The sequence below is a fragment of the Drosophila rhopaloa genome, unplaced genomic scaffold (genome assembly GCF_018152115.1).
Source record: "Drosophila rhopaloa isolate 14029-0021.01 unplaced genomic scaffold, ASM1815211v1 contig_115, whole genome shotgun sequence".
Lineage (NCBI taxonomy): Eukaryota > Metazoa > Arthropoda > Insecta > Diptera > Drosophilidae > Drosophila > Drosophila rhopaloa.
In genome coordinates this window covers 8,092,795-8,119,623 of record NW_025334990.1, presented here as the reverse complement: position 1 = coordinate 8,119,623, position 26,829 = coordinate 8,092,795, and the positions used below count along the sequence as shown (strand labels likewise).

General features: G+C 41.9%; 5 protein-coding genes across 7 annotated transcripts in view; 3 read left to right on the top strand and 2 right to left on the bottom strand.

Moving 5' to 3' along the window:
• Window positions 1-2,484: 2,484 nt before the first annotated feature.
• Window positions 2,485-10,610, bottom strand: LOC108040917. Its single transcript, XM_017118604.2, has 3 exons — window positions 9,605-10,610; window positions 4,856-5,126; window positions 2,485-3,987 (listed from the first exon to the last, which is right to left on the bottom strand). The coding sequence occupies exons 1-3, from the start codon at window positions 9,614-9,616 to the stop codon at window positions 2,807-2,809; spliced, it is 1,464 nt and encodes a 487-aa protein (XP_016974093.2). The 5' UTR covers window positions 9,617-10,610; the 3' UTR covers window positions 2,485-2,806.
• Window positions 10,611-11,208: 598 nt separating this feature from the next.
• LOC108040918 (mitotic spindle assembly checkpoint protein MAD1) lies at window positions 11,209-13,838 on the top strand. 2 transcript variants are annotated; one of them, XM_017118606.2, is made up of 4 exons: window positions 11,209-11,438; window positions 11,505-12,559; window positions 12,616-13,427; window positions 13,495-13,838. In XM_017118606.2, the coding sequence occupies exons 1-4, from the start codon at window positions 11,312-11,314 to the stop codon at window positions 13,697-13,699; spliced, it is 2,199 nt and encodes a 732-aa protein (XP_016974095.2). In that variant the 5' UTR covers window positions 11,209-11,311; the 3' UTR covers window positions 13,700-13,838. The 2 variants fall into 2 exon arrangements, with proteins under 2 accessions (XP_016974095.2, XP_016974094.2); XM_017118605.2 differs by having other exon boundaries at window positions 11,502-12,559.
• Window positions 13,828-15,992, bottom strand: LOC108040919 (conserved oligomeric Golgi complex subunit 6). The gene is made up of 4 exons (XM_017118607.2): window positions 15,886-15,992; window positions 15,195-15,826; window positions 14,914-15,134; window positions 13,828-14,860 (listed from the first exon to the last, which is right to left on the bottom strand). Exons 1-4 carry the CDS (start codon window positions 15,973-15,975, stop codon window positions 13,914-13,916), a joined length of 1,890 nt encoding a protein of 629 aa, XP_016974096.2. The 5' UTR covers window positions 15,976-15,992; the 3' UTR covers window positions 13,828-13,913.
• A 251-nt stretch (window positions 15,993-16,243) lies between these two features.
• On the top strand, window positions 16,244-17,516 carry LOC108040915 (SAP30-binding protein). The gene is made up of 3 exons (XM_017118600.2): window positions 16,244-16,461; window positions 16,524-17,269; window positions 17,333-17,516. Exons 1-3 carry the CDS (start codon window positions 16,369-16,371, stop codon window positions 17,469-17,471), a joined length of 978 nt encoding a protein of 325 aa, XP_016974089.2. The 5' UTR covers window positions 16,244-16,368; the 3' UTR covers window positions 17,472-17,516.
• A 255-nt stretch (window positions 17,517-17,771) lies between these two features.
• Window positions 17,772-26,829, top strand: part of LOC108040912 (serine/threonine-protein kinase N) — a 34,033-nt gene continuing 24,975 nt past the window's right edge. Inside the window, exons 1-2 of one of the 2 annotated variants that reach the window (XM_044461989.1) lie at window positions 17,772-17,949; window positions 18,713-19,007. In XM_044461989.1, coding sequence (XP_044317924.1) covers window positions 18,987-19,007 — 21 coding nt within the window. In that variant the 5' untranslated portion in view covers window positions 17,772-17,949; window positions 18,713-18,986. The remainder of the gene's footprint in view (window positions 17,950-18,712; window positions 19,008-26,829) is intronic. The other variant, XM_044461990.1, reaches the window with a different exon arrangement.

Sequence of the window (26,829 nt, the reverse complement as noted above, 5' to 3'; positions counted from 1 at the left end):
CTCGCGCTCTATGAGTATTATTTGCAAATTGTTTCGTAGCTTAATTAATGCCTTTCTTTTGGGGATGTCTTACATTCGTTTCGACTTGTTATTCATCTTATAAATCTAACTGATTGCATTTACACAGAGTGTGTGACGACGAGTCTGAGTGGAGGGGCAGGGCAGGGCCTTGAACTGGAAATGGAAATGGAACTGGAAATTGGATTGGTCTTGGACTCAATTTGGGAACGGGATCGAACAGAAGGTAACTAACTCAACTGGAACTAAGGTTCGTGTAAGTGTCTGTTTGTTCTTTTAAAGCGTTATCCTCTATAGTTAAGTGTTAACAATGATTATGATTATGGAAGTCAGCTGAAGAAGTCTGTATCGGTTTGGAAGTTGAGTTATCATCGTATTGCGAGTTCCCGTCTTATAACTATGTAATGCTTTTTGAGTACTCATAGGTATTTCCGTATTACCTTCCTCAATCTTTATAACTCGACTCCCCTCCCTCGTACTCCGTCCTTTAATCATACATACATACACATGGAGATATATTCATCGTCGTGTTTTGGGTCGCTTGCCGTTCTCGACTTACTAATAAATTAAAACAACACTAATGAATTTGTTTTTCGCCTCGCTAATTGTGAATTCTCGTTTAACGTTCTTCTTCATCGCTTTGCTCCTCTCTTTTCTAACTTTTCGTTTATTATCGTTATCAATCAATTATCAATTTCAATTTTCATTTATACATACTAGGTTTTCATTAAATTTTCTCGCTTCAATGCTTAGATTTGTGCCTTGGACAAACGCTTGTTAAAAATCGCTTTCTTTTTTATCGCTTTACTTTTCCGTATTACATTTAACTTAGTTTTTTCTAGAGCGGAATTTTGTTGTGGTTAATCTCGGCATTTTGTAAGTTTTAGACAATTTCGATTGCTACTCGAGGTGCCTTAAAATCTGATGGAGCAGCAGAAGTTTCTATTCAAATGACGAGCAAGTAGACCAGCTACAGTTGCTTTTAAAGCCCTTAACAAAAGTGTATTTGAAATTAGGAATTAAATTAATTAATTCTTGAATGAGAAAACAATCAATCTCAAATTTAGAACACAATTATTAGGTTTGAAGTGTGTTTTTTAAATGTTGACTTTTAGATTTTAAAAATCTGTTCAATTATTTTTAAATATTGTTATTATATGGATAATCATAAAATAAAAACCTATTAAGTTTCCTATCTTAAAACAGTTTTAAAAACCTTTAAATTAATGTAGTTCTGCTCTTAAAATAAGCCATATTCTAATAAATTTTGAAAAGCATTTTGAATATTTTGGAAGATCAATCGTTTTAAAATTCTGTGTCCTTGCCAAGAATCCTTCAACCTCCTGCTCTCTCAATTTACCCCGTTTTTGTTTATACCCGTATTGAACAGTCAAAGTTCTGGAAGTTGAAAGCCTAACCCAACGGATGCAGATGCAGATGCGAATGCTAATGGCGATGTTGGCAGTGTTTTCGCTTTTACGCATTATTTCAATTTCAATTACAATTTCGATTGCGATCGTGTGATGTCTTCTGATAGATACTCCCAATGGATCTACGGCTGATTTTGGAGGCCATGCGGGGGCGATCTATGTATATCTACTACACATATTTTTTAGTCTGTTCGTCAGGCATTTTGCGAGCATCGAGCATCTTGCTTATTGTTTCTATTCTCTGTGTTTAATTTTAACATTGTGCGCGATTTTGTTGAACGTTTGACAACACTACAAATAACGGCAGTTTTACATGCTGATGGGGATGATTTGTGGAATTCTTTTTTATCAGGGGAGAAATGCAACAACATTAACAAATAATAGGCCTCAAACAGAGTGTTACGCTGTCCAGGAACTATACAAATATTGGGGGACTTGGGGTCGAAAAGCAAACTGAGGAACTCACTACATAGGAAACGAGAGACCGACTGAATTACAGTTAGACCCCGTCATCTTTTGCTTTGTGGCAACAACAATTTATAGTCTCTGTTATCTATATCTCTTTCACAACTTATAGTCTTTGGGTTTAGATTAGATTTCCTGACTCGAGTGGCAGTCTGTGTATGGGGTTATCCAACTAAATAAGGCTATTTTGGCACACAATCACAACGAAACACGAAACATCTATTGTACAACAACGATAACAACACAGGGATGGGTGGTAATGAGGTTTTGCGGGGGCTTGCAACTGATTTGGGTGTGAATTTTGGGGAGTTTGAATACAAATTTGATACTCATTAAGATCATTGTAAACGATGCAGCGGCTGCTTGTGTGGAATTTATATATGATCGATGTGAAATGGTATTAATTATTCATTCGTACATATACTGCACGCCAACCGCTGCAGCGTTTACAACCAGCTTTACTCCTTCTTTTAATGTCGGTCCCCGTCTATGAGAATTCTGGCTAAATGCTACAAAAAACTGCGTTAACATGATTCGCGCTTGTTGCTGTTGTTTTGGGCGTGGGTGTGTGTTTCTGGGTGTGTGGCTGCTTTGCTTTCGCCTTTTTTATAATTCACGTTTATGCTTACTTCACTATTGTACAATGTGCGACTTGCATTATTATATTCTCGTAATTATTTTATATAAGTATATATGTATATATGTATGCATGTTGGTGTGTGTGAGAGTGTGTTCGTGTGTTGAGCTGCTGGGCTACTCCTATTTTTTGGTTTTTCCATTTTTTTCGTTTTTCGTTTCTGTAAAATGCGCTAGTTTATTGATACCTTCCGTGGCGCCCAACGTGGGACATTCGTGAACCTGTGGGTTTTGCCCGTCTGCCCGCCATTGGCACTCTAAATTCTGTCCTCCTCGTCCTCCTCCTCCTCTTCCTCGACCTCCTCGCCATTCTCCTCCAGCTCCTCCTTGTAGCCGGGATGCTCGGAGATGGCATAGTAGTTGCCATTGTAGATGACGCCCAGTTCGCGCAGCGCATCGCCACGTATTGTCGCCTTTATCGTCCAGTTGTAGCAATCGTCCGATTCGGACTCGCGATCCAATCGCTCCACGTCGAGAATCTTGGAATTGAGGCGCTCCAGTATGATGCCGATGTCCTTGATGCTGAGGTGGCGCTTCTGGTCCACCGACAGCTGGTCGATCAGCAGCAGAAACTTCTCCGTCGTCGTCTTGTCGTCCTCCATCACCGTGTTCTCCGTTTCACTCTCGGAACTATCCCGCTCCGGGGCAATGTCCAGGAATCGCACATGGCCCTTGGCGCCCGACGAGCGGCGCTGCATGCTGCCGCTTCCGCCGCCGCCGCCGCTGCCACTGCCGCCCAGCATAGGATCCATAACCGATGGTGCCGACTGCGGCTGGGGACTGCTGCTCCCGTCCTGGATGGGCGACGTGGCCACGCTCTTGTGCACGGCGATCTTGCGCCCCTCCTCGTGCAGCGCACAGCAGTGGAAGTCGCACTCCGTGGTGCTGGGACTGCCCGCCCTGCTGGGCGTGTGGGCGTGGTGGGCGCACTCGGGCGTGTGCACATGGACCGCTCCGACGCCCACGCCAACGGTGCTGTCGAAGGAGCTGCCCTGCTTGGAGAGCCGCCTGCTGCCGCCGGGTATCACAACTCCTGGCGGCAGGACAACGCCACCGGGATGGTATATGCTCGCCGGTCCGTCGTCGCTGATCACCGTTATTTGAGGGCTGGCATAGCGCGGCTGGGAGGACTGCGACGACACCGACTTGTTGTCCAGCGAACTCTGCGCGGAGAGGCCCTTCTTCGAGGGCGAGTACTTGTCGGACGACAGCAGCCCATTGCTACTGCCCAGGCCGGAGCACATGCTCCCCACTCCGCCGCCGGCGCCACTGCTGCTGCCTCCACCGCCGCCTCCGCTTCCTCCACCCTGCCGCTGATCCCAGTGCAGAACGACCGTGACACGCCCTTTGTTGTCCATGATCTTCCACGACGGTGTCTCATCGTGCAACTCCAGTGCATGGATCGTCTCACAGACGATTTTCGGTATAGCTGATATGGCTGTAAAAGAGATGCAGTTCAGTACGGACAGATCATTAAGTTCAGAAACAATACTCAGCTAAACTTGGAAATGATAACATATTTAATCTTTATAATGTATGGATTCCTAATCAGCTTCCTGTTGCGCATCTCAAGCAATATATTTTAAGCTTAATCAAAATCGGAAAAGTAAATCATTTAAAATGTATTTGGCTGTCATTTAAATGTCGGAAAGTGCTTTTTCGAATTGATTTAATTTTGTTTACCTATAAAGACTTTTGTTTGCAATTAAATGTATACAATGAAAACTTGTATAGCTTTTGGAAGGGAACATTGAAGAACACTGCAATTAATTGTTTTCAAGATCTAATTTTGGAAAAGGTGAAAATGTGTTTTAAATCAAAGGTAAAAATCGAAGACCATTGTTTAAATTTCCGTTGTTTTAAAATTGAATGATATCTAGAAACTATAAAGACTTTAAACAAATGAGTTAACAATTGGCCTTGAAATATAATGTTTAAACACACTTGGTTCAAATGTTTGTTAAAGGCGAAACTCATATGTATATAAACATTTGTCTTGCTATTACATATTTTAGTCAAGCTAACAAATAAAAACTTTGAATTTATAATGTGGAATTGATAAATACGGAAAGGCAGTACTTATCATTCGATTTTTAAATGCGAGACTCATTAATTACACATTATTTAAATACACTATTTTTCACAAAGAAAAACGCAAAAGGAACCATAAATTTATCTGGTTACAATGCAAAATAAATATGGTATTTAAATTGAATTCATAACACAGAGAAAATTCTTAGCTTGCTGATAGATATTTCCCGTAGGAAGTACGAATCTTAAGATGAACAGAGTAAAGTTAGACCCACCAGCCTTTATGACATCGACGCCAGTGGGATACCAGCGCTCGCCCTGCCTCAACAGCAACAGCACCGTATTGTTGGCCAGGGTGCGAAAGTATTCGCCATCCTCGATTTGGGTTCCATCACACTCCAGAACAACGCGCACCGGTTCTGAAGCAGGAACCCCCAGCTTATCCTTGCCGCGGACCAAGAGCTCCTCGAAGGTCCCAACTACGACGCCCTTGCGCACATTCCGCCAGCTGTCCCAGATTTTCAGTGGTCTCTTGCCGCGAGACTCCTGCGAAGAGAAATTTGGATTAGTTGGGTATTACGAATTACAATTCTAACTGCTGGCAAACGGGGAAAGTGAAAGGTGAGGTGTGAAAGTGGGATGCAGGATGCAGGATGGGCGTGACACCTGTGAAACGCTGCGCACGGAAAACTGACAAGTGGGTGTGGCAGCAGGCCCGGGCTGTGTCATAATTTCCTCAGTCCGCTAATTGGCTTGGTTAAAAAGGGCGCAAATGTCAAGGCCACAACGGCTGCAGCTCAAATTAATTGTAGAAAATTTAAAACAAAATATGTATAGCCCCACCAACAGCTCGTAATGTAAAATAAAAGAAACAAAAGTTGCTATTTTTGAAATAAAAAAAAAACTTCAGGAAGACCCAAAGAAAAGTGAAAACGAATCCTTTTTGGTTAACAGCGCTCACAGCTGTTGGCTAACAGTTGCAGGCAACAACAACGGTTAGCCGAGCAGGACGAAAGCTGCAATGTTTAATGTATTGCAAGGACATGAGTGTGGCGCTCCAGTGACCCAGTAACGAGTGCAGCACACGAGCCAAATACAAATATCTCTCTTCGGAAAAGCATCGCCCCCCATTTCCCCACTCACCCGCCCCCGCCCTCCGTTCATCCAAAATAAAATGTTTGAAAAATTACAAAAAATTCATGTTGACATTTTGCTTATTCCTCCACACCGAAAACAAGCAGAAAACTTTTCATAAAAATATTTCATTTCTTTCGCTCTGTTTTGTGTGCTCCCCTCCACGCTCTCGTTTTTTTTTTCTTTGGGATAGGTCAGTTGCTGCGCCCCAGCGCCATATGGCATTCGAGGGGGACACAGGGGAATGGTTTTGGTTGGCTACTATAAATTCTGAAATTAATAAATGTAGAAACAGCTAGCGAAGGTGAGATCGCAGCGGGTTGCTTAGCTATGAAAATACTATTAGAAATAACATTAAGTTAAAGCTTTAGACAATTTAGAAAGACGTGTATTTTACTCTTTTATCTGACATCAAGATATTTTGTAATTTAGAAAAAATAAAGGTATTTTAATCGTATTAATCGACATACAAATCTAAAAATATTTTAAATATTGCTTTTATTCCATATTTTTACGGCAAATCAACTATAGAAAGTTATTGTAAATCTATAAACTGTTATAAAAGAAGTCCCCAATTTTTACCGAACGGCCAGAGTATAGCTTAGAACAAAAATAATGGATCGAAATTTAGGAACATTTTTTGTAGATCCGTTTAGGGAACCTGTAAGATTTGCATAGTAAAATTGTTGGGGTATCCCTAAATAAACTAATAATTAAGTGTAGTTCATGGATAGAGGTGAATAGTACTCTCCCTAGTTCTAATAGGATTATGCCACCCAAAAGCTAAATGAACACCGATTGAATGGGTGCATGATGTTACTCATCCCTCACAAAGCGGAACCATTACCATTGTGGACAGTCCACCGTTTGTGGCTGAAGAGGGTCCCGTTGTGATGGCCCCACCACCCACTCCGCCCCCACCCGCAGCTGCGGCAGAGGCAGCAACGCCCTGCGTGGCCTGGGCCGCCGCCGCAGCTGCGGCTGCCACTTGTCTGATGCTCAGACAGTTGCAGAGCGGCTTCGTCACGCCCAGCGTGCACAGGGCGTTGGACCACATGGTGGTGCTGGTGGTGCTGTTGGTGGTGCTGCTGCTGCCAGCCACTTTTAGGCCGAATCTGCGCTGCTGGCTTGCAATTGTGGGCTCTGTCGCTCCCAAGGTCGTCTCACACTTGGAGCTCCAAGCACCAGTAATCCATGTCCGCTTAAAAATCCGTTATATAAACCTGTACCGCTGTACGCTTTATAAAATCCGTTTTCGGACACTTTTACGAAAAGTTCTACAAAAATTAAAGCTTATTGCTTATTGTTTGAGTGTTAAATGCCTTGCGTTCAGGGGGGAAAATTCGTTATTACAAAAATTCTTAGGGAGTCACGAAAAAAAACGCACTTTGCACTAAATGTTGTTTCTGGTAAAAAGGGTTCTTCGTTCACTTAAATTTGCTTTCTTAAGTTTGTTGTAAAAACTTGCAGAGCAGATGTGCCTCGAATTTCGCTTTTCACTGCTCGTATTTCGTAGTTCGCATTCGTATTCGTATTTTTGGGGCAGGTCAGGGCGGGTTGACCTTCGCACTTTCACTTTACGGATACTACGCGCCTGCAGCAGCTCCCCTTTAGCCCGTGAAACCGCCGAGTTATCGTTTTCATTTGACACTGCCTTACACACTGTCTTAGACTTAGAATAATATATTATTTTTGAAAAAGGTAATATTGTAGAAAAACGCTGGATTTGTTTAGTCCACACCCAGTTGAAACGTGGTGTTACCACGGGCCAAAGCGAAAAGTGGCAGCAGCCTTTTCTTTCGCTGCCTGTGTGCCTGGCAGCCTGGCAAAGCAAACTGTGAGTTTTTCCCGATGAGATGCTGCATCGGATTTCACTACGGCTGCTGCTGCTGCTTCTTCGACTTTTTGGGGCTGGGTGCGTTTTTGCAGCGCTTTAACAGCGTTTGAAATGAGCACGAGGCATAAACTCGAGAGAAGTGCAGTGAAAACGAGGTGAAATGCAGCGCAAAGCTTCATGAGAGCGACAGAGATAGGGAGAGTGGGGAAAATACCCGTTACTACAATCTAGCTTATTTAAAGCCACACTTAAGCATTAAGTCCTTACTGATATTATATTTATTTTTTTATCTCTCACTTCATCTCGTTTATTTAAAACCCCCTTCCCTTTAGTTTCCTCTATTTTTTAAGTCAACATTATTTGGTCGTGCTTTGGCCTACATTTGCATCAATGTGATATAATCAGGGCGCTAAGGCGCGCGCACCTTCTCCCGCGAAACGCTCCACAAGTATTCCCAGGATCCCAAGCGTTTGATTTTGTAAATATTTACACCCAATCAAAGCCGATCAATTAACAGTTACTTTTGGATTGTTTAACTTTGGAAAATAGAGAGCTTTTTTGGGGGCATAACCCGTGTTACATTTTAACTGTAACATTAAGCATTCAGGTCTTTTAATAAAAAAAGAAAGGAGAGATGCATTTTATATGCAGCTCTCTCTCTCTCTCTCTGTCTCTTAAAAGCATTGCCAGTTGAAAATGTTAAAAGGATAACAGAGCTTGAAAATAACTGTAACTGCTGTTGGCCGAGATTTTTAATTGCAGCAAGAAGCAGAGATAATTCCGTTTTGTTTATGCTAAATAATGTCAGATCAACTGCCAACTAAAAGCAATCTCGGTTGCATTTTTACCAGATTTTTACGGAATTCCTAAGCTTGGGGAATTTGCAACCAAATTTTGGAGACAAGCAGCTTTCAAAGCAACAATTTTGGAAAAGCCAGAGAGAAAAATGTCTTTCAGAGGAGGGAGGGTGGTGATGGGAGGAAAAGAAGAGGAAGAAGAACAACAACAGTTGCAGCTGCACGTGAGATGAGGGTTGGAGTGGGAAAGAAGGGCGTTGGGGGAGTGGCACATCTGTGAGGCGTAAGTATTACCTCAGTTATTTGGGTCAAAGCTATTCACTCACCCGCAAAGCAAAACGAAACGAAGGAACTGCATAAAACATGCACAAACACACACACACACATGCAGAGCAGGAGCTTGGGGGACACGCACACAAAGAGACTAATGCGGGCCACAGGCTTAATAGGTTCCTCTAGCGGATGCGGACGCGAATGCGGAGTATCCGCAGCGATACGCCTTGCTAGATACACTCACAAAAGATTGTCTTATGAAATATTCAAATAGGTACTGCAGAGCTCCCATAGTTTCGTAGCCCAGTTTCTCATTAAATTCACAATGGGCCCTATATGAATTTTTAAATTGTATTAAAAATGACATTGACATTTAACTGGAAAATTTCATAGCTCTCAGATCTGTCAAAATTATATTTTAGTACACTTTTTAAACTGATTTGATAAATACAAAATTATATGTTAAATGTATGTATATACATATTTCACCCAAAATAAAGATTTGCAATCAAAAGTTGAAGTACTTCCTAATTTTTCGATTTGTTGTCATTCTTTGATGGACAGTGTTGATTGGACACTTATGGTTTGAACAATTTCTCGCAAAGTGTATCCTCGATTATGAAACTGGTCGTAATAATAAACAATCTATTGAGTTTGGTACATGAAATGTGTATTGAAAAATGCTTTTTATTTTTAATACTACAAAGCACTTCCCCACAAAACTATTTTAATTAAATTGCGCTCTTTGTAATTTTCGGATCAGCAAATTTGGAGAAAACCTTATCCACGATAAAGCTAGGTATCAAACCATTTTAATGTTGGGCTAGGCTTATGTTCAAAATGGGTTTGCAAAATAAATAAGAGGGATGGTTATGATTTGAGAACAGCTGATAATTGGAGATGAATTTTAGATACTCTTGCGATCGGGATATGAACCGTTAGATCTTAGTTGCCGGCTTTGCTTTTAGCACGTTTGCACTTACCTCTCTGGCCATTACGACATGTTCTCACCAGCGGCGCCCGCTTAGAGGGTCTGCCATTTGCTCAGCGGCAACAACAACAACAAGAGCAGCGCCTCAGAGAGAAAGGAAGTGGGAGAACCAACAACAAAGCTCACGCTTTTCGCGAATAGATGTGTGTGTGTGTGTAGGCGGCAAACGGGATACGCAGAGGGAAAGAGAGGGAAAGAGTGTGGGAGGTGTGGGTGCGAGTGAGTGTTTCAAAAATTCTCTACTACACGTTTATTTTCAATCTTCTCTTCCCGCACATTTCTCCAACGCGCCGATGCTGCTTCTTCTTCTTTCCTTTCTATCCTCTCCTTTTCTTTTCTTTTATTTCCTTCTCTCCCTGCGTGGGTATGCGAGTATGTGTGTGCGTGTATAGGTGTGTATTGAAATTAGCCAAGGTATTAGTTTAAGCCTGCCAGGATTTGTTTAAACAAATGGCACACATCACTTTTTGGCAATTTGTTATAGTAACATGTCTCTACCTACGCCCACTTTTAAAGGTGCGGCTGTTGGTCAGGATTCCCTATTGGCAGTGGTAGTGGTGTGCGGTGTGTCTGTGTGCGTGCGAGAGAGCGCATTGGAGTACCGTTATCGCTGGCGGAGCCACATTTTCCTATTTGACATACACTTTTTTGTTGCGAGTTTCGCAAATTTTTGCGGCACACACGTTTCGTTGTTTTTTTTTTGATAATTTATTATTATCTCTTTTTGTTTCTTTAAAAGCTTTCTTTTTACCGTTTTTTCTCTTATCGGGTGGTATGTATGGTACACACGCCTTTTGCTTCACATACGCTATAGTTTTTGGCAGTTTTTCGTTTGTTTAAGTTAAGTCCGTTTGACCAAAGGGATTTGTTAATGTGGCGTTCTATGAGTTTTTTCGGTGCGAAAACAATAACATTTAATTCATTTTAAGCCGAGAACAAACGCGAATCAATTTTTATTTTCGGCACCACTCGAAGAACTATCGTTATCGACAGCGATAGCTTTAACTTGTGGTATTTTTTGTAACATACTTTTGGGTGGTGCAGATAAAAGAGTCACACTGGAAAATACTAATTGGGGCTGGCAACTTTACTTGGGGTCATATTTTGATGGGTTCACTTCGTTTTCTTAATAAGTTTTATTTGAGTAATCTCTCTTTATAGTTATATATTGGACTGTAGTTAAATTGTAAAAATTTTCACAATTAGTATATTTTGGTCCTAAGGAATAAATAGATGCAAGTGAAAAAAACGCAAAATAGCGTTATTATTTGATTTTTGTAATCAGAGGTACGGCTTTTTTATACATATGTTGTATTGTAAAACTTTAAGATCTTAATAATATTAAGTTAATTATAAATACCACTCCGAAACTCTGCATTAATCTGCTAATGCAATTTTATCGTATAATTATTTTCAATCTTAGAAATAGTATTTTATGCTTTTATAATTGAATAAAGGCTTTATTTTCGACCAATAATTTTAGAAAAGTAAATATTAAATTTAAAATAATAAAATTTAAGCCGCGCGCCTTTAATATATAAAAAATACTAAAAATTTACGATTTGGAATTCTAGGCCAAACAATTGGCAGCCACACTGCAAGCGTAGATTTTACAGCTCCATTTTACAAAGCCAACTTAAAAATACAATAAATTTAACTAAAGTCTTAAGCAATATACCAAACTCAGACTTTACTTAAAATGGACGACATACGGAGCAGCATGGACAATATGATGGCGATTTTTAACGACAGCATAACACACTCGGCGCCCAAGAAACTGCTGTTTAACCGGCTTTCGACTTCATTTTGCGATGATTTAGTGGTTGGTAAGTGTTTTTTAATGGTAATAAAGAAGTAAATAAATATAATATAACAAATATCTGTTCTAGCAGCGCCCAAAAAGCGTCGTCTGGAGCGTGAGTCGCCGGATCGCAGCCTGAACGCCAGTGCCGCCTCCCTTAATAGTTCCTCCACCGATCCCTTGGGTTCATGGCAGTGCAGCAAACTGCGCACCGAGCTGATCGAAACCAAGGCAATAGCCATCCAGCTGCGTAATGAAATTGATCAGAAGAACCGGGAACACCGGCAGGCCTTGATGCTGGCCGAGAACAAGAGCGCCGCCCTGAAGGAACAGTGTGATTCCACCAGCAAAAGGTACTTGGAGCTGCAGAAGGAGGTGCAGACGCTGCGAAAACGAGAGTTGGCGCTCAAGGATGAAACTAGACGGGCCACCGAAGAGTTGGCCCAACTGAAGTTGAAGTACGACGAGGTCGTTGTCAAACTGCAGAAGGAGAAGTACCTCCAGGAGGAGGATGCCCGGGATGTCCAGTTGTGCATTAACAATGAGCTCAGCGAGTATCGCCGAATGGCCCAGCGGGCTGATCTCGAACTGCAGTCGACGCGTAGCGAACTGGAACGCTTGCGCCGGCGGCATGATGAGTTCAAAGCTCGGGTTTCCGGACACGAGGAGCTGCGCGGCAACTACGAAAAGCAGACACAAAGCTTAAAGGTGGCCAACGACCGCATCCAGGAACTGGAGTTCGAAATTCAATCTTACAACGACTGGAAAGAAGTGACCAAGGCCTCGCAGGAACGTCTGGCCAGTGTTCCGGATTTGCGCGCGGAGGTGGAGCGCCTGCGTAGCCACAACAAGCATCTAAACACTTTAATAGGTGATAAACTCCTGCTGGAGGAGCAGGTGCACGATTACAAAACACGGTTGGACCGGGAGGAGGGTGCGCGCGCAGAGGCTGCTTCCCTGCAGGTGAAACTAGCTCATGTGGAGCAGGAGCTCAAGGAGTGGGTCAAGGTCGCACAAGATCATTGTCTGGCCAACACCCTGGTCAGCCCGATGGCCCTGCGCTCACGCATCGAGCAACTGCTGCAGGATGACATAATTCACGTGGCAGAGAAGACCTCCTCTGTCTCGGACAGCAAGCATTTGCAGGTGCGTTTGGTCATATTTATTCTTCAGCTCTTTCCCTACATAATTGCAATCCTCAGACCTCAGTTCGTGATCTGGAACAGAAGTGCGCCATCTACTTGAAGAACATCGAGGATCTGAACATTGGACTGAAACGACATAAGAACTTTAAGGAGCGACTGCAGCGCAAGCTGATCACCGTATCCAAGGAGCGCGATTTCTACAAGCAACTGGTGGAGAACTTCGACAAGGACATGACCATGAGCAACGCCAGTGTGGCGGACATGACGCAGGACATGCAGGTGCGGTACCGCGTGGAAGTGCTCGAACGCACCGTCACAGGCTACAAAGATATGTGTGCTACGTTGGAGCGAGAGATTCAGGCCATGCGACAGCAAGAACTGCTGGCGGAACCCGCCGGCGATGGCTACGATAGCGTCAAAAAGGAACTCGACACACTGCGCCTGGAAAACGAGCGGTTGCGAAGACGCAAAGAGGAACTCGAGCTGGAGATGATGCACCGCTGCCTGCGCGGCGACTTCAACATGAAGGACTTTAAGGTGGTCCATCTTAGCCAAAATCCCGCTGCCGAAGCCTATGAGTCCAGCCAGAATATGATGGAGAAGCTGCAGGCGGAGATCGAACGACTGAAGCGACGCAACAAGAAGTTGGAGGACGATCAGGAGCAGCGACTCAATGAGACCACCAGCACGGGCGGCATGACCCTGAACTTTAAGGAGTTCAACCAACTGCGTGCCGATTTGGAGTCAGCCAATGGCAAGATGCGCAAGATGAAGGATTGCTTCAAGGCGGCCCGAGACGAGTACCGCGATGTGTGCTATATGCTTTTGGGTTATAGAATCGATCGCATTGGCGCCAACAGCAACTATCGGTGGGTCACTAAATCATCCTCTTCTCAGCCTCAATTTCTAACTCAATATTTCGGTTTTTGATTGCAGCATTTCCAGCATGTTTGCAGAGGGTCCGGATGACTATCTAGATATAAGCCTCAACGAATCGAGTTGTTTGGCTCTACTGGAGTCGCCATACTCCCAAACTTTCAATCCGCCCATTGATCAACAGCTTGCCGCCAGTAACTTTCCCGCATTTTTTTCCGCCCTTACTCTGGAGCTTTTCCAAAGGGCCACCGTCACCATAAATTAGATATTTTATTAATTATTTTAGTAATAGCCTAAGTTAGCCGAAACCGGTGACAGTCAAATTGTAATTAGCTGCCACACAGAAACTACTCATGTGCGAAAATATTTTTTTAATTCATTTCAACCACTAAATAAGAGCCGAATACAGATTGATTTATTAATAGATAAATTATAAATTATAGTAATGCACAATAGATATTGGAATAATACCCTGTCCACTAGGTGGTCAGGATGTGGGCCACCTGATCGGGCGTCCTGTGAAGCAGTTGCTCCGGCTGCTCAAATCCGTTGGCCGGATCATGGACCCGCTCGTAGATCTGCTTGTAGATGGCCACGATAACATTAAAGGAACGCTTTTGCACTGCAGCCCGATGACTGCTGGACATGATTAGCTGCACCTGCGGCAAAAGCAACACATCGGGCAGTTCCAAAAAGGCGTCCATCTTGGACATAAAGATTTTTAGCAGGTTTGTCTCTATTTTAGACTGATTGCTTTGCAGAATCGCGTAGATAGGACCCAGGTTTAGATTAGCCACCAGTGAAGATGCCTGCTCGGAAGTCAGAGTGTCCAATTGGGCATCCGATTGCGCCTGCAGCCGCTCTACGCGTTCGTCCATATATTCGTAAACGGCCAGCGAGCTCTGCATGTGATGCAGGCAGTTCAGAAGGTACACGCCCATATCTACGGTGGGCAGATGGGCGGCACTTTCCTGTACGGACTGCAGTAGTGGATCTATCACACAACTCACGATCTTGGTGATGTCCGCTTGGCGGCCATCAACCATGGTGGCCACCGAAAGGATTTCCTTGAGCATATTTAACAAGCGGGCAACACTTGGCGGAGGTATGAGATCCCTTTGTGGGGGTTCTAGAGCCAGACCCGATCCTCCAGATGGGCGCTGCAGAACACTTCGCACCTGGGCAGCCAAAGCACCCAGATAGATCTGCTCACTGCTCTTCTGCAACTCGACCAAGCAATCCTCCAGGCTGCCGCCCTGCACCACCTGGCGCATTATTTGCTGGTAGAAGCGTAGCAGATTGGATATGGTAAACAGTACGATTGTGTCCTTCTCCGCCTGTAGAATCGTCTCCACTCTTACTTTGAGAGGATGGCATACGCCATCGGCTATGTAACCTAAGGCGTTTTGCAGCTGGTCGGAAATATCTGTGGAAGAAAAATATTCAGAGACTGAATCAAGGAGTCTAAACTGAACGTACCCTGCTTATCGCACTTTTTGAACAATAAGGACAAGTTCTCCTTCTCGCTGGGAATGCTCTGATGCAGCCAAGCAAACATATCGCCAATATAACGCTTGGGATCGTGGGCATGGAGCTCAATGGGCTTGGGATTGCCACCGGGACCACCTTCTGTCAAGGCCTCGATAAACTGGCGCACCAAAACAGCTCGTCTCGCGATGGCATATTCATCAATAACATATCTAAAAAAGGAGTGGTTTACTTGCAATAATTGTAAAGAACATTTTATAAAAAAAACTCACTTGAAAAGCACGGGACGATCCTGCAGCCGGCTCATGGCTTCTACAATCAGGGGACCGATCTCGTTGTTCTCCAAACTGCGACAGTGATTCTGGGTCCAGCGGTAAAGCCGCTCCAGAGCGCCCTCCTGGTGCAACGTCATCTCCTCCATAATGTCAAGGGCAGCTGTTTGGTATCCACACTGCATCAGCAGCCGGCACTCGGCGTGGATGCTTTGGACTCTGTCCAGAACACGGAAAAAGTCCGCCACAATGGGGGCATCCTTGGCGGCACCGTAGAGCAACTGGTGCTCCGCTCCACTCAACTGGAAACGGGCCAGGAAAGCTTGGGCAATCTGCTGGTGGACCTCCAAGCGATCTCTTTCCCGCTGCATGGTGTTTGTCTGCTCGATCAGATCCTTGGTGAGGGCCTTTGACGTCTCCAGATCCGATTTCATGGTCTCTACTGACGTGGCCATCGTGTCCAAATCTTCACAAACGGCGTCCAAGGATAGCTTTACCTCGCGAAAGGCCTTTAGGAAGTTCTCGTTGATCCCCACGGAGCGGTGTTCGATCTGGCTGCGCAGATTCCTGCGGTTCTGCAGGGTGTTCTCCGTAAAGAAGGTGGACAGGCCACTCAGAGCGTCCAAGGTGTCCTATGGGGAAATGGGTATTATTGGTTGTTGACCTGACTTGGCGGCTTCGGGGGACTTACCTTATCCGACTCCAGGCGAGCCTCCAGGATCTTGTTGACCCGTTTCTGGATCCTGTCCTGTTCCTCCGGTTTTTCCTTCGCCGAGATCATCTTGAATTGTCGAAGAGTGCCCAGCTTCCGAAGAACTAAACATATGTTTGAAAAATACTGAACATAATAAGACAAAAGTGCTTAAAATATTTTCTATTTTAATTTGATTTATATATTTAAATGAGACCAAGTCTATGTAGACTAGTGCATAAATATGTAAATCATGGAATTAAAGTAAAATCAAGTAGGTATGAAATAAATTAATTCAAATAAAGAACAATTTGAATACTACGTTAAGCGGTCATATTGCTTACACAAAAAATACCAGAAATTGTATTCTTCGGCCCTGGTTATCAGCCAAAAGAAAAATAAAAGAGTTTTGCACAACTTTAAACAAATATTTAAAAAACAAAGGACCTAAAGACTTGTTAAACCCTAAAAACAATCTATAAAATGGCCGCACTGGCCAGCTTGACCGCCCAGTACACAGACTCCGAGAATGAAGGCGACGCAAGTCCGGATTCGCAGAATTCCACGGCGTCCCAGGTGAGTGCCAAACAAAAAGTCTCAAAATTCTAGAAAACAAATAACCAAGTACTAAATTACAGGTAATCATTCCTCCCAAACGTCCCTCGCCAACGCCCACCAAACAGGATGGGGAAACGAAACGATCCAAGGAGAAGAAAAAGAAGAGGGCCAAGAAAGTTCGAAGATTGGTGAGCTACCAGGATGACACCTTGATTTCCGACGAGGATGAGGATCGGGCAGCAGAGCCCTCTAGCGAAGAGGAGTCCAGCAGTGGTGGAGAGAGCGATAGTTCCAATTCCCAGAGCGGAGATAGTCCCAAGACTAAGGATAAAAGCAACGCAGGAAATGGTTCCAAAGACGGGGATACGCCAATGGAGGTGGACGAGGAATCCGGAGGATTTCCCGCGGAAGAACGTACCGCCGAGAGCTACGAAAAGGATCCCAAGTACGCCAAGTACAAGTTCCAGTTGCCACCCGAACCCAAGGGCAAACCGTCCGCGGAATTGGTGGCCAAGATCACCAAAATGTACACGAAAATGCGACAGACCAATATGGACATGAATCGCGTTATTCAGGATCGCAAGGAGTTCCGCAATCCCAGCATCTACGACAAACTGATCAGCTTCTGCGACATCAACGAATTTGGCACCAACTATCCTCCGGAAATCTATGATCCCCTGCAATGGGGCGAGGAATCCTACTACGAGTCCTTGGCAGCGGTCCAAAAAACGGAGATGGTGAAGAGGCAGAAGGATCGTAAGGATATGGACAAGGTGGAGCAGGCCACAGCCTTGGCCAGGAAAGTCGAGGAGGAGGCCAAAAAGCGGTAAGCATGGGTTGGGTGTTAAAATCTATTTGAATTTAATGTTGATTCGATTTTATCTTGTAGCAAGTCCAAGTGGGATCAGCCGGCTCCCTCATCCACCGTTGTTAAGCCCACTCTTCCTGCTCTGACCACCACTGTTACGGGAACCAAGGGCACTGTCATCTCCGCGTTTGGTTCGCTCCCCAAAAAACCAGCCGTTTAGCCACATTGTAGCCAGTTAATAAACATTTATTTTATATCAATGAAACGTTTTCGTAATCTTTAAAAAAGGTACTTAATTTGTATTTGTTCAGAAGTGATTAAGATGGTTTAAAACAATTGATTCACAAAGTTTGAGAAACCATCTGCTTGGAATTTTCAAAAATGGATTAAATACTTTTTAAGACAATGCAGCAGTTAAAATTTAAAATAAATGTAGACAAATTTAAATTTTTTGACTATCGAAATTATACATTTTTTCTGGTATATTTTAGTACATTTTTTCTCGTTTAGTATATTTTCCAGGACGTGTTGGCGTACTACAGCGATCCAGCTACGGTCACTCTGGTTCCATGCTCGAACATCCGTGTGTTGAGTTGGGTATTTCTGCGTTTTAAATTACAAAAACACTAATAAATACAAGCAGTGTTTATTTATTACATGCAGGCGGTTAACCAGGCGTTATGATTTGAAAACACAAAGTGCGTGATAGTTAATTAAGTGGCTAATTTCTAATAGAGTCAACGCAACGCAGGGCAACACAACAACAACCTCACACCGAGAGAAAAGAGAGAAGACAACGCAGCAGCAGCAAAAGAATTTTTTCGATCTGAACGGAGCGAGTGTGTGTGCGAGCGAGACAACCTGAGATTTGTATAAAAAGATAAAAAGATGAAGAAGATGCCGAGATAATTGTAAAACCCAGTGTATGTGTGCGTGCGAGTGCTGAAAATTTGTTTAAACAAACTTGGCCGTGCTATTAATTCAAGGTGCATTTAAATGCGGATGTGGCCATTTACACGCCAACCGGTATTTCGTCTGCCCCTCTCTTTCACTTCCTTTTTTAGCTGCGCGATCTGCTTCTTTTTGCCGCCACTTGCGCTGCATTACCCCTCCCCCTCGCACTCACTGCAAAGCTTATTTATAAACCGAATTGCAAGACCAGAACAGAACAGAAAAAGAAAAGGAAGAACCGTTCAATTGTGCTCCATTGTCTCTGGAATATGCATAATATTTAGCAGCAACAAAGGGGGAAAAAGTGGGGAGAGGAGCGCAAGAAGAAGAGCAAGTCCCATCTCTTTGTTTCGCTCGCAACAATTGTAAATGAGACGCTCTGTCTCCCTCTCTCTCACTCTCTCACCTTTCGGCGCTGCCACTTGTTGGTGTGTTTGTTGTGTGTGTTTGTGTGTTGCCCTGCCCAAAACAACTGAATTCTATTCATTTTGCTACTTTTTTCGGCCGCAGGAAATCAAATGAGAGCGCACTCGATAAAAGAGATAAAGAAAATACTGTTCGGCATCAGGTGTTAAAGTGCTAAACAATTCCAGAAACACGCAAAGAAAAGTAAACAAAAAACGCGACGCGTGTGCTTGTGTGCGGCGCCAATAAAAAGCCAAAAACAACAAAAACTGACACCCAAAAAGACACTGACAATAACAACAACATTAATAACCAACATCTAAAACAACAACAAGAAGCAAGGGCATCGAGTGATTCAACGCGGCGCACCAAAAAAACCATGTCGGATTCGTATTATCAGGTGAGTTCGTGTGTGTGGGTGAGCGTCTGCCGGTCAAATCGGTTGCTTAATACTTTTCATATCAGCACAATCCCACACTTTCCCCACTCTCTTTGTCCCTCGTTTGCTCTCTTTTGAGGATTTAGGTGTGGGATCGGGGAACATTCCAAAGGGAAATACAGTCCATCTTTTTTATAACGAATTTGTCTAAAGGTGATCTTATGTTTACAAGTTTACATTTTGCAAATAAAGTATTGATAAATTTAAATATTTTTTTTTATAAAAATTTAATTTTAAAATTTTAATTGTAATTTGTTTTATAAATCAATTGACTTTAATTAATTTGTATGTACGTAATGCAACTTATCTACTTTAACTACGAACAATTCAAACTTTTCGACTTTCGAAAATCTTAAAAATTACATTTGAGTCACAATCTGCAAATGACTAAAATGTGATTGTCAGTTTTAACATTTTGGACTAACCGAAGTTGGACTGTGGCTCATTCAATTCATTAAATGGTAACACTCATCTACGCTTTGAACCAATTTCTGGACAGCGTATAAGTACCCTCCTTGCTGACGCACCTGTTGCGCACCGATGGTTTCCGCTCCAGCTGACGGAAGCCACTTGTGGGTCATCCCTGGAGCTCTCTTTAGTGGGCCCCCAGTTGCCAGGAATAATAACAGTGCCAATGAAAACAGCAACAAATGGCTGCAAATGACATCACTTTCGTTAGTTGGCGTGCACAAATCGCGTTCCACATTCAAATTCACATTCCGCTCGCCAAGTGGCAATTGCCTTAAGTGCGTGACCCGCAGCCTAAAAATAGACAACCACTGGTTATTATTTTTATGGACCTTTTAATACCTATTGGGTAATTTGAACTCAGTCAAAACTATGTAAATTTGTTGACCCTTGAATGTACATAAATCGAAAATACTAAATAAAGGCAATAGATTATGCCCACAGTTTAAAATTGTATGATATACCTCACCATATTTAACATCTGAAGCGAGATCTTTTGATAGTGTTTCTTTCAGTGTGGTGCAATTACCGGCGAGGTTGCAATTAGTTGGGTGCCCGGCAATCAGTTGATTACAGGGTATTTAACTGTGCAGTTTATTTATAGAACACTCTGTCAAGTTGTTTTGGTCGATGCAACGCCACCTTATCTCAGAAAACTCTTATCGGCTTTATAAGTTCTTAATGCAGCTTCTGTACTGCTGTTCTTTAATCGGAAAAAGGCGGCAGCATCCATCACGTAGTGAATGACTCAGAAAAATCATTCAGTACTGACCCATTAAGTTTATGTCATAAACCATTCACCAAAACCTTTAAACCTATTTTCACTGGTGAATCTTTGCAGGCAGGGCTTTTGAAAGTCCAAACCCCCTCAAAAATGTATAAGCCCCAATGTAAGCCACACTCGGTGTTTAGTCAGAAAACCAGATTCCTGAAGGAGGAGCAACGGCAGCTCCTACTTACATACTTTTGCCATTTGCGGCGGTGCACCTGAGTTAAAGACGAGACGCAATCTGCCCGCAGGTTCGCTTCTTTCAGACTGAAAACCGAAAACCGGTTTCGGTTTCGATTTGAGCCATCTTGGCGTTGTTCTAAAGCTGCTCGGCAGAACAGGGTCAGCCAGTTGGCATGGAAAATGGCAAGAAATATAAAAAAACCTAGAAAATCCTGGACTGTTTTATTCAACAAGTTTAACAAGGGACATGTGTTAAATTTTTTTTTTTAATATAAAGCGCTGTTTTCAATAATTTATTATTACTGCTTTATGGACAAACTAGTCTAGAAAACAGTAATAGCTTTGTAGTTTTTTTATTTCCAGAAAAAAATGTGTTAGGAACTTATAAATAAAATACAAAAAGAATTTCAGTTCTGCCCTTGAAAAAATTATTTAATTAGAACACAAAATACCAAAAAAAATATCCTAGACTTTTGGAAAATCTTGCTTGCTGTCTCTTGAGTGTTTTGAGTTTCAAGCATTGTTGATTTGTTTAACAAATTTGCAATGGGCAAAAGGCCTCGACAAACACACTTGCCATGCATGCGGAATGTTAGGCAAACAGTTTGGATGGTATGGCGGTTGGCCCATCAAGTGTCACGTGTCTCTGCCTCTCAGCCTTAACTCCCTCCTCTCCGTACCATCTTCCGTATTGTTGTGTGGCCACATCTTGGCCACTGACAGGCTGTCAGAACAAACAAAGGGCCACACAGGGTCCGAGGGGAAGGGCGAAGAGGTTCGCAGGTTGTTTTCTCTCGTCTGTTGTTTACCTTTGGCTCCGACTGCATCCCACAAAGTGCCTGCGACTGAGAGATAATTCCGCCAAGTATACCAATTAAAGGTTCATTTTTTCACTCAGAATTTAATATACGCAGTGAATTTTATACATCAACATTCCTTGGGAATGTTTTGGTTCAAGTTTAATTTTGTGCTCTGAAAGGTAGTTTATCCACATAGTATGTTCAAAATACTAGATCGAAACATCTAAATGTGATCTTAAATAATATCAAATAAAAGACAACAAGATTAAAATTTAAAATGTAATATACTTTTTATAGAAATTCTTCACCATAGAAATTGTGCACGCACGAATTGTGCAAATATATATTTATCTCGAATTCCTCCATTTATATTTCCAAAATAGAAATGACTCTCAGATAAAGATACTACATAAGATGTAGATACTGCAGCGAATTCCTTTAATTAAATTGCCACTCGGACTCCGTCTTGTTTACAATTTCAATTTCCCTCTGATTCTTCGCGTTGTTTTCCGCACATTTGTTTTGCACGAGTTTTCCTCAACCCTGGAATGGGATGCATTTCATTAAATTCAATTTGTATCTATTAAGTTGCCGTTGGCTAGCCTGATGGAAGCTGATAAGCTATCATACTGCGACTTGTCGTGATTTGTTTATGTAAATTTCAGCTGCGCAAAAAAGTTTTATTTCATTTAAACGATGATGCGACTTAGTCTTGAGTTTGCGTAAAAACAAAACGTTTTTCCACTTTTTCGCCGCTCTCCTCCCGCTAAAACATTTCCTTTTCTCAGGCAAAGCTTTACAGATTATTTTGTTTATTTTCCATTGCTTGTAGCAAGTTGTTGTGCTGATGGTTTCGTTATCAATTCGACCCTCGGAGCTGCTTTGCTTGCTTACATAAATTGAGCAATTAAATGTTGCAAAATATATTCATCGCTGCTAGTCAAGCGTTCAAATGGAAATTTTATTTCCATTAGTTTTTCTTCGATTTTCCCGAGAGGCAAAAGAAAGTGTACCGCGGGGTCGACGGGCATTGAAAATCATTTAATTAACTTTTCTGCCTGTCGCTGGCCTTTTGTTTTTGTTGTTTGTTGGCGTTATATCACATCCATTTTGCCCCCCTCTGCATTTGACTAAGTTAATTCATAGCTCGTTATTGTCTGTACAACCCACCCCCTTCCATTTCCTCCCGCCGTGGGCACATTTAATTGCTGCAATTGATGAGTTCAATTGCGCAAATTATTGCGCTGACTTTGTGCTACAGTTGCTGCTGCTGCTTCATTCCTCTTTTCCCGGATCGATATGAATTTGTGGGGGGCTCGAGGTGGGCACCTGATTGGATTGAAACCTTGTTTATGTGGCTGCAACAACAGGTGGGAGATTACAAAGCCATTCTTCCGCGGCCTAATGGAAAATGCCCTTAGAAATCTATAAAATTGCTCAGTTCATTTTGTAGCTATTGGATTTATATTCAAAATCAAACCAAGTGTTTTTATTCCTCACATTTTTACAAAGGAAATCTTTTAAAATTAAAGTTCTAATTTAATTAAACTCATAGAACACAATTTATTTGAACATATCGAAAAATCTGTAGAAGTTTACAGACACTTTTGGAATATAAACGAAAAATTTACAATTTCTTTTTTTTATGCATAAATTTGTTTGAGCTTTATTAATTTAATTATATAATAAAAATACTTAATTTTTTGTAATATCATCTCAATCTTTTCGAATTACACCATAAGTTTTCTAAATAAAATGGCATATGTTTTGATTCTAAGACTGAACTATATTTCAAGTACATTTGTCCCATTTTGGTTGCCTCACTTTTGGCGCAATTCTTTCGCCTCGATTTTTGCTCAACGAACGGGTTTTCGCCTTGAACTCGAAAAAGTGGAAAACTCGAATTCGGCGCATGCAGGTGTCCCCAATTACAGTGGATTCTCGAAATTGGGACAACGTTAGTTAGCCAGGTTGCTCGTTTGGCTTGCAAATGATGTGTTCCAAAGAGGGAATGAATGGAGGAAGCGGCTAAGAACCACAACAAATGCAGAAACTAGTTGCAGAAGTAGAACTTGTCTGGTTTGACACCAGGAATGTGGTGCACCTTCTGCCTTCAGCGACTTGAACTTGCCACAGTTGCTAGTTCCGTTCGGAGTTGCAGTTGCAATTTCTATGGCAACAGCAACCATTGCACGTGCAGCAGTCAAACAGCTGGCTTTGGTTGTTTGTTTGCTCGTTTTAGTTGTCTTTGCGCGGCTGCCCGCCCGTTCATTTCCATCCAATTTTCTTCGCCTGCGACGGCTGCTGCGGTAACATTGATTTCTGTATAATTTTCGTAATTTTCACTTTCACTCGACCAAAAACGAACAAATGGCAAACAAAAACAAAAGCTATGTACCGCCACTGCGACTGCGGCTATTGCCATAAAGCATTTTTCAATCAAATTAACAGCATGTTAATAGCATAACAGAGACATGCCATTTGTACATATGCGAGTGAGAAAGAAATGGAGATAGGGTTCATAGATACACTTACAAAAAGATGAGATCTAAAATAATCTTAATTCTAAAAGTCTGAAACTGAAACTAAAATGTTACTAGTTTCGTTTTAAGGTTACTTTACCCGTTGGATTGAACATACAATTATAAATTCTGAAATGTTGAACTGTTATTTCAATATTGCTTTATAAATGTATGCAAGGTTATATTTAATGAACACTCTTGGTTTCAAAATTAGCTTTTTATAAATTATGTAAAGTTTTTTACAGGTTTTGTATTTTTTAAATACCAGTTCATACATGTTCATACTGACGGTAAATATAGGTTTACTCACTTTGTATTTTTGCTCTGTGTATAGACAATGGTGCAGAGAGAAAGAGAGAGGAGAAAAGCGTGCCAAGCCTAAGTGCAATTGTTTGGCAAACACCTGCAATGCGCTCTCTCTATCCCTCTTATCTTCTCGCACACTCTCCACGTTTGAGTGCCGCTCTCTGCCAATTTTCCCACTCTAAGCTGGCTTCCTCAACCAGCCTCCGTTGTTGCTGTTTACTATACCATTTTTTTCGATCGCTGCAAGTGTTGTTGACCGCTGAGTTTGACGCCAAAGCCAAAGCCTCAGGCGCTGCTCTCAAAATGCCGTTGTTCGTTGATTGAATGCAGCAGCAACAACAAGCCACGAACAACGAACAACAAACAGCAAAAGCTACCAATTTTAGAGATGAGTAAATAATTTTTAGACAAACGGGAAATGACGCTTAGTAAGTACTAATGTTAATAACAGGAAAAAGGGTGCTATGAATTCCTATAATATTTGTTTTAAACTATTTTATTTCGTATTGCTCTCTTTGTATTTTACACAGAAAGAAAAGCAATTTGAATTTTGTATACAAAAATAGATTTTTAAACCAATTGGTCTTTGTTAGCCCTTAAGGTCTTAACAACATTTCCTATTTTTCTCTATTTTATAATGTAAAACGTATAAACGTAAGTTTTCGGAAATTTAATTTTACTACTTTATGATTGTTTTAATCAACCAGTGTAATCCATGCTATTTTGTAAAACAAAAATTATTGTTTTAGTTCTCGAGCTTTATTACTTTAATTTATTTCAGCTACCCTATTCTAGAACGCATTCCCTGCGATAGTTCTTTATCCCAGCGATAGGTAGTACCCTAAGCCAACTCATCTGTTATCCGCCGACTAGTGTTGGTGTGGAATCCATGTTAATCACATTACGTGTGCCCGGCTAATGCCTCGCCGATTCTGTGGGAATTGCTCTGATTTTTTATTTTTATCGCTGTTGCAGTGCACCTCTGAGCTCTTAATGCAATTAGTTAGAGCTGTTGTTGCTGTTCCCCACCTGAGTTTTTCCTTCAAATGCTCTTCGACACATCAGTTTTCCCACTGAAATGTAACTGTAATGCACATTCTTTAACTTTTTAAACCGTAGCGAAAAACTCTAATGTATTAATGAAGTTGGTCTTGGTTTTAAATTTTTTGGTAATAAAAGGTTTTTAACTAGGGTTGGTTTGTTCTTTTAACTGGCTGTTGTGGGAGATGCAAATGAGTGACGACACCCCACGAAAGATGTCTTAAAGCCAGCCAGTTGGAACTTTTGAGGGGAGAGGGCACCTTCCTCTTTGACGTTGGCCGACACTGTGGGCCCTTTTCCCTGTTTTTCCCTTTTTTTCCGATCTGTACTCCGCCCTCTTCTGGTCCCAAACGATTCTTCTTGGCAGCCATTGTTGGCGCTGCCCTGTGTCATTGTGGCAAGTTACAGGCCAGCTCCCTAATCTTGAACAACCAAGAAGTTTACTTAAACAAATTTCAAGTTGCTGTTTTTATTTAATATTCACAGAGTGAAGGCCATTGTGGTGAAACTTAATCTTTAAAAGTTAAATATAAACATTTTATCTGTAATATAATAATTATTTATTTTATATTAAATACAAATAAAATAGCATTAGGTACAAAATTCTAAATACCTGATGTCGGTGTTACAAATTTATATAATCCACTTAAATTTTATTTATCCAGCATAGTGTAAGATAATTCGTTTTATCGAAGTTCTACTATACGTTCCCTGCTTTCGTTGTACTTGCTGCTGCATGTTGCTGTTGCAGACGACAACCATGACTTCCCACAGCCGCATCGATGCGACAACAAAACTAAGACACAGAGCTAAAGCTAAAGCCAAAGTTAAAGCCAAGAGACAGCCCGAGTTTTCCCTTTCGTTACGTGACAGCGCCCAAACAATCACACGGCCCGAACAGCACAATCTCCTATAGATACGGATACAGAGACATCTACGGCTGCAGATTCATCTGCAACAGCCATGGTTAAAACCTCAGACAATCTGCATATCCATTCAGATCTTAACTTGGCTTTCGTTTGCCATGTAATACGAGTACTTCATTTTCGCATTGTTCTTAGCTCTGTTTTCTTCAATAATGACATAATTGACAGGCACTCATTTTCCGGCTGAATGCGGCAAGCTTTCCCGAAATATTCAAATCCATTTCCATTTCATTTTTAATCTTACCAAAAAGATTTTGGAGCTTATGCAATTTTTTGTGGGTTTTATTTTATACCCTTACTTTCTTAGAATTTTGTTCTTCAAATTATATATGTATATGTATTTAAAGTAAAATAAAACCAAAAATCTTAACCGAAACAAAAACATTTCTGATAGTTTTCCGATTTAATGTTAATAAAATACAAACGATTATATGTCCTGAATTCCTTCAAGATCATCGGGTTTATTTATCATTTACGTCTGCAGAACCATTGAGTTTTTATTGAGGGTATTTACAGTTCATCATAATAGTTTACAGCTTTGACACTTTTCCTTTTTTTGTGGCTTTAAGGAAAGGAGCTGGAAGAGGGGCGTGTAATTATGATGAAACTGGCTGACTTGGCTTGTTGGCTGGGCAAGTTTTTGGGCGCTGTTTTTCAACCGAGTGCGTGGCACTCTACACAGTGTTTTGATTCGGTCTTCGGTGTTTTGGGTCTTGGGTTTGTCAACCTCTGGGATCTTGGATCGACGTGGGCTGGGCGACTGGCATG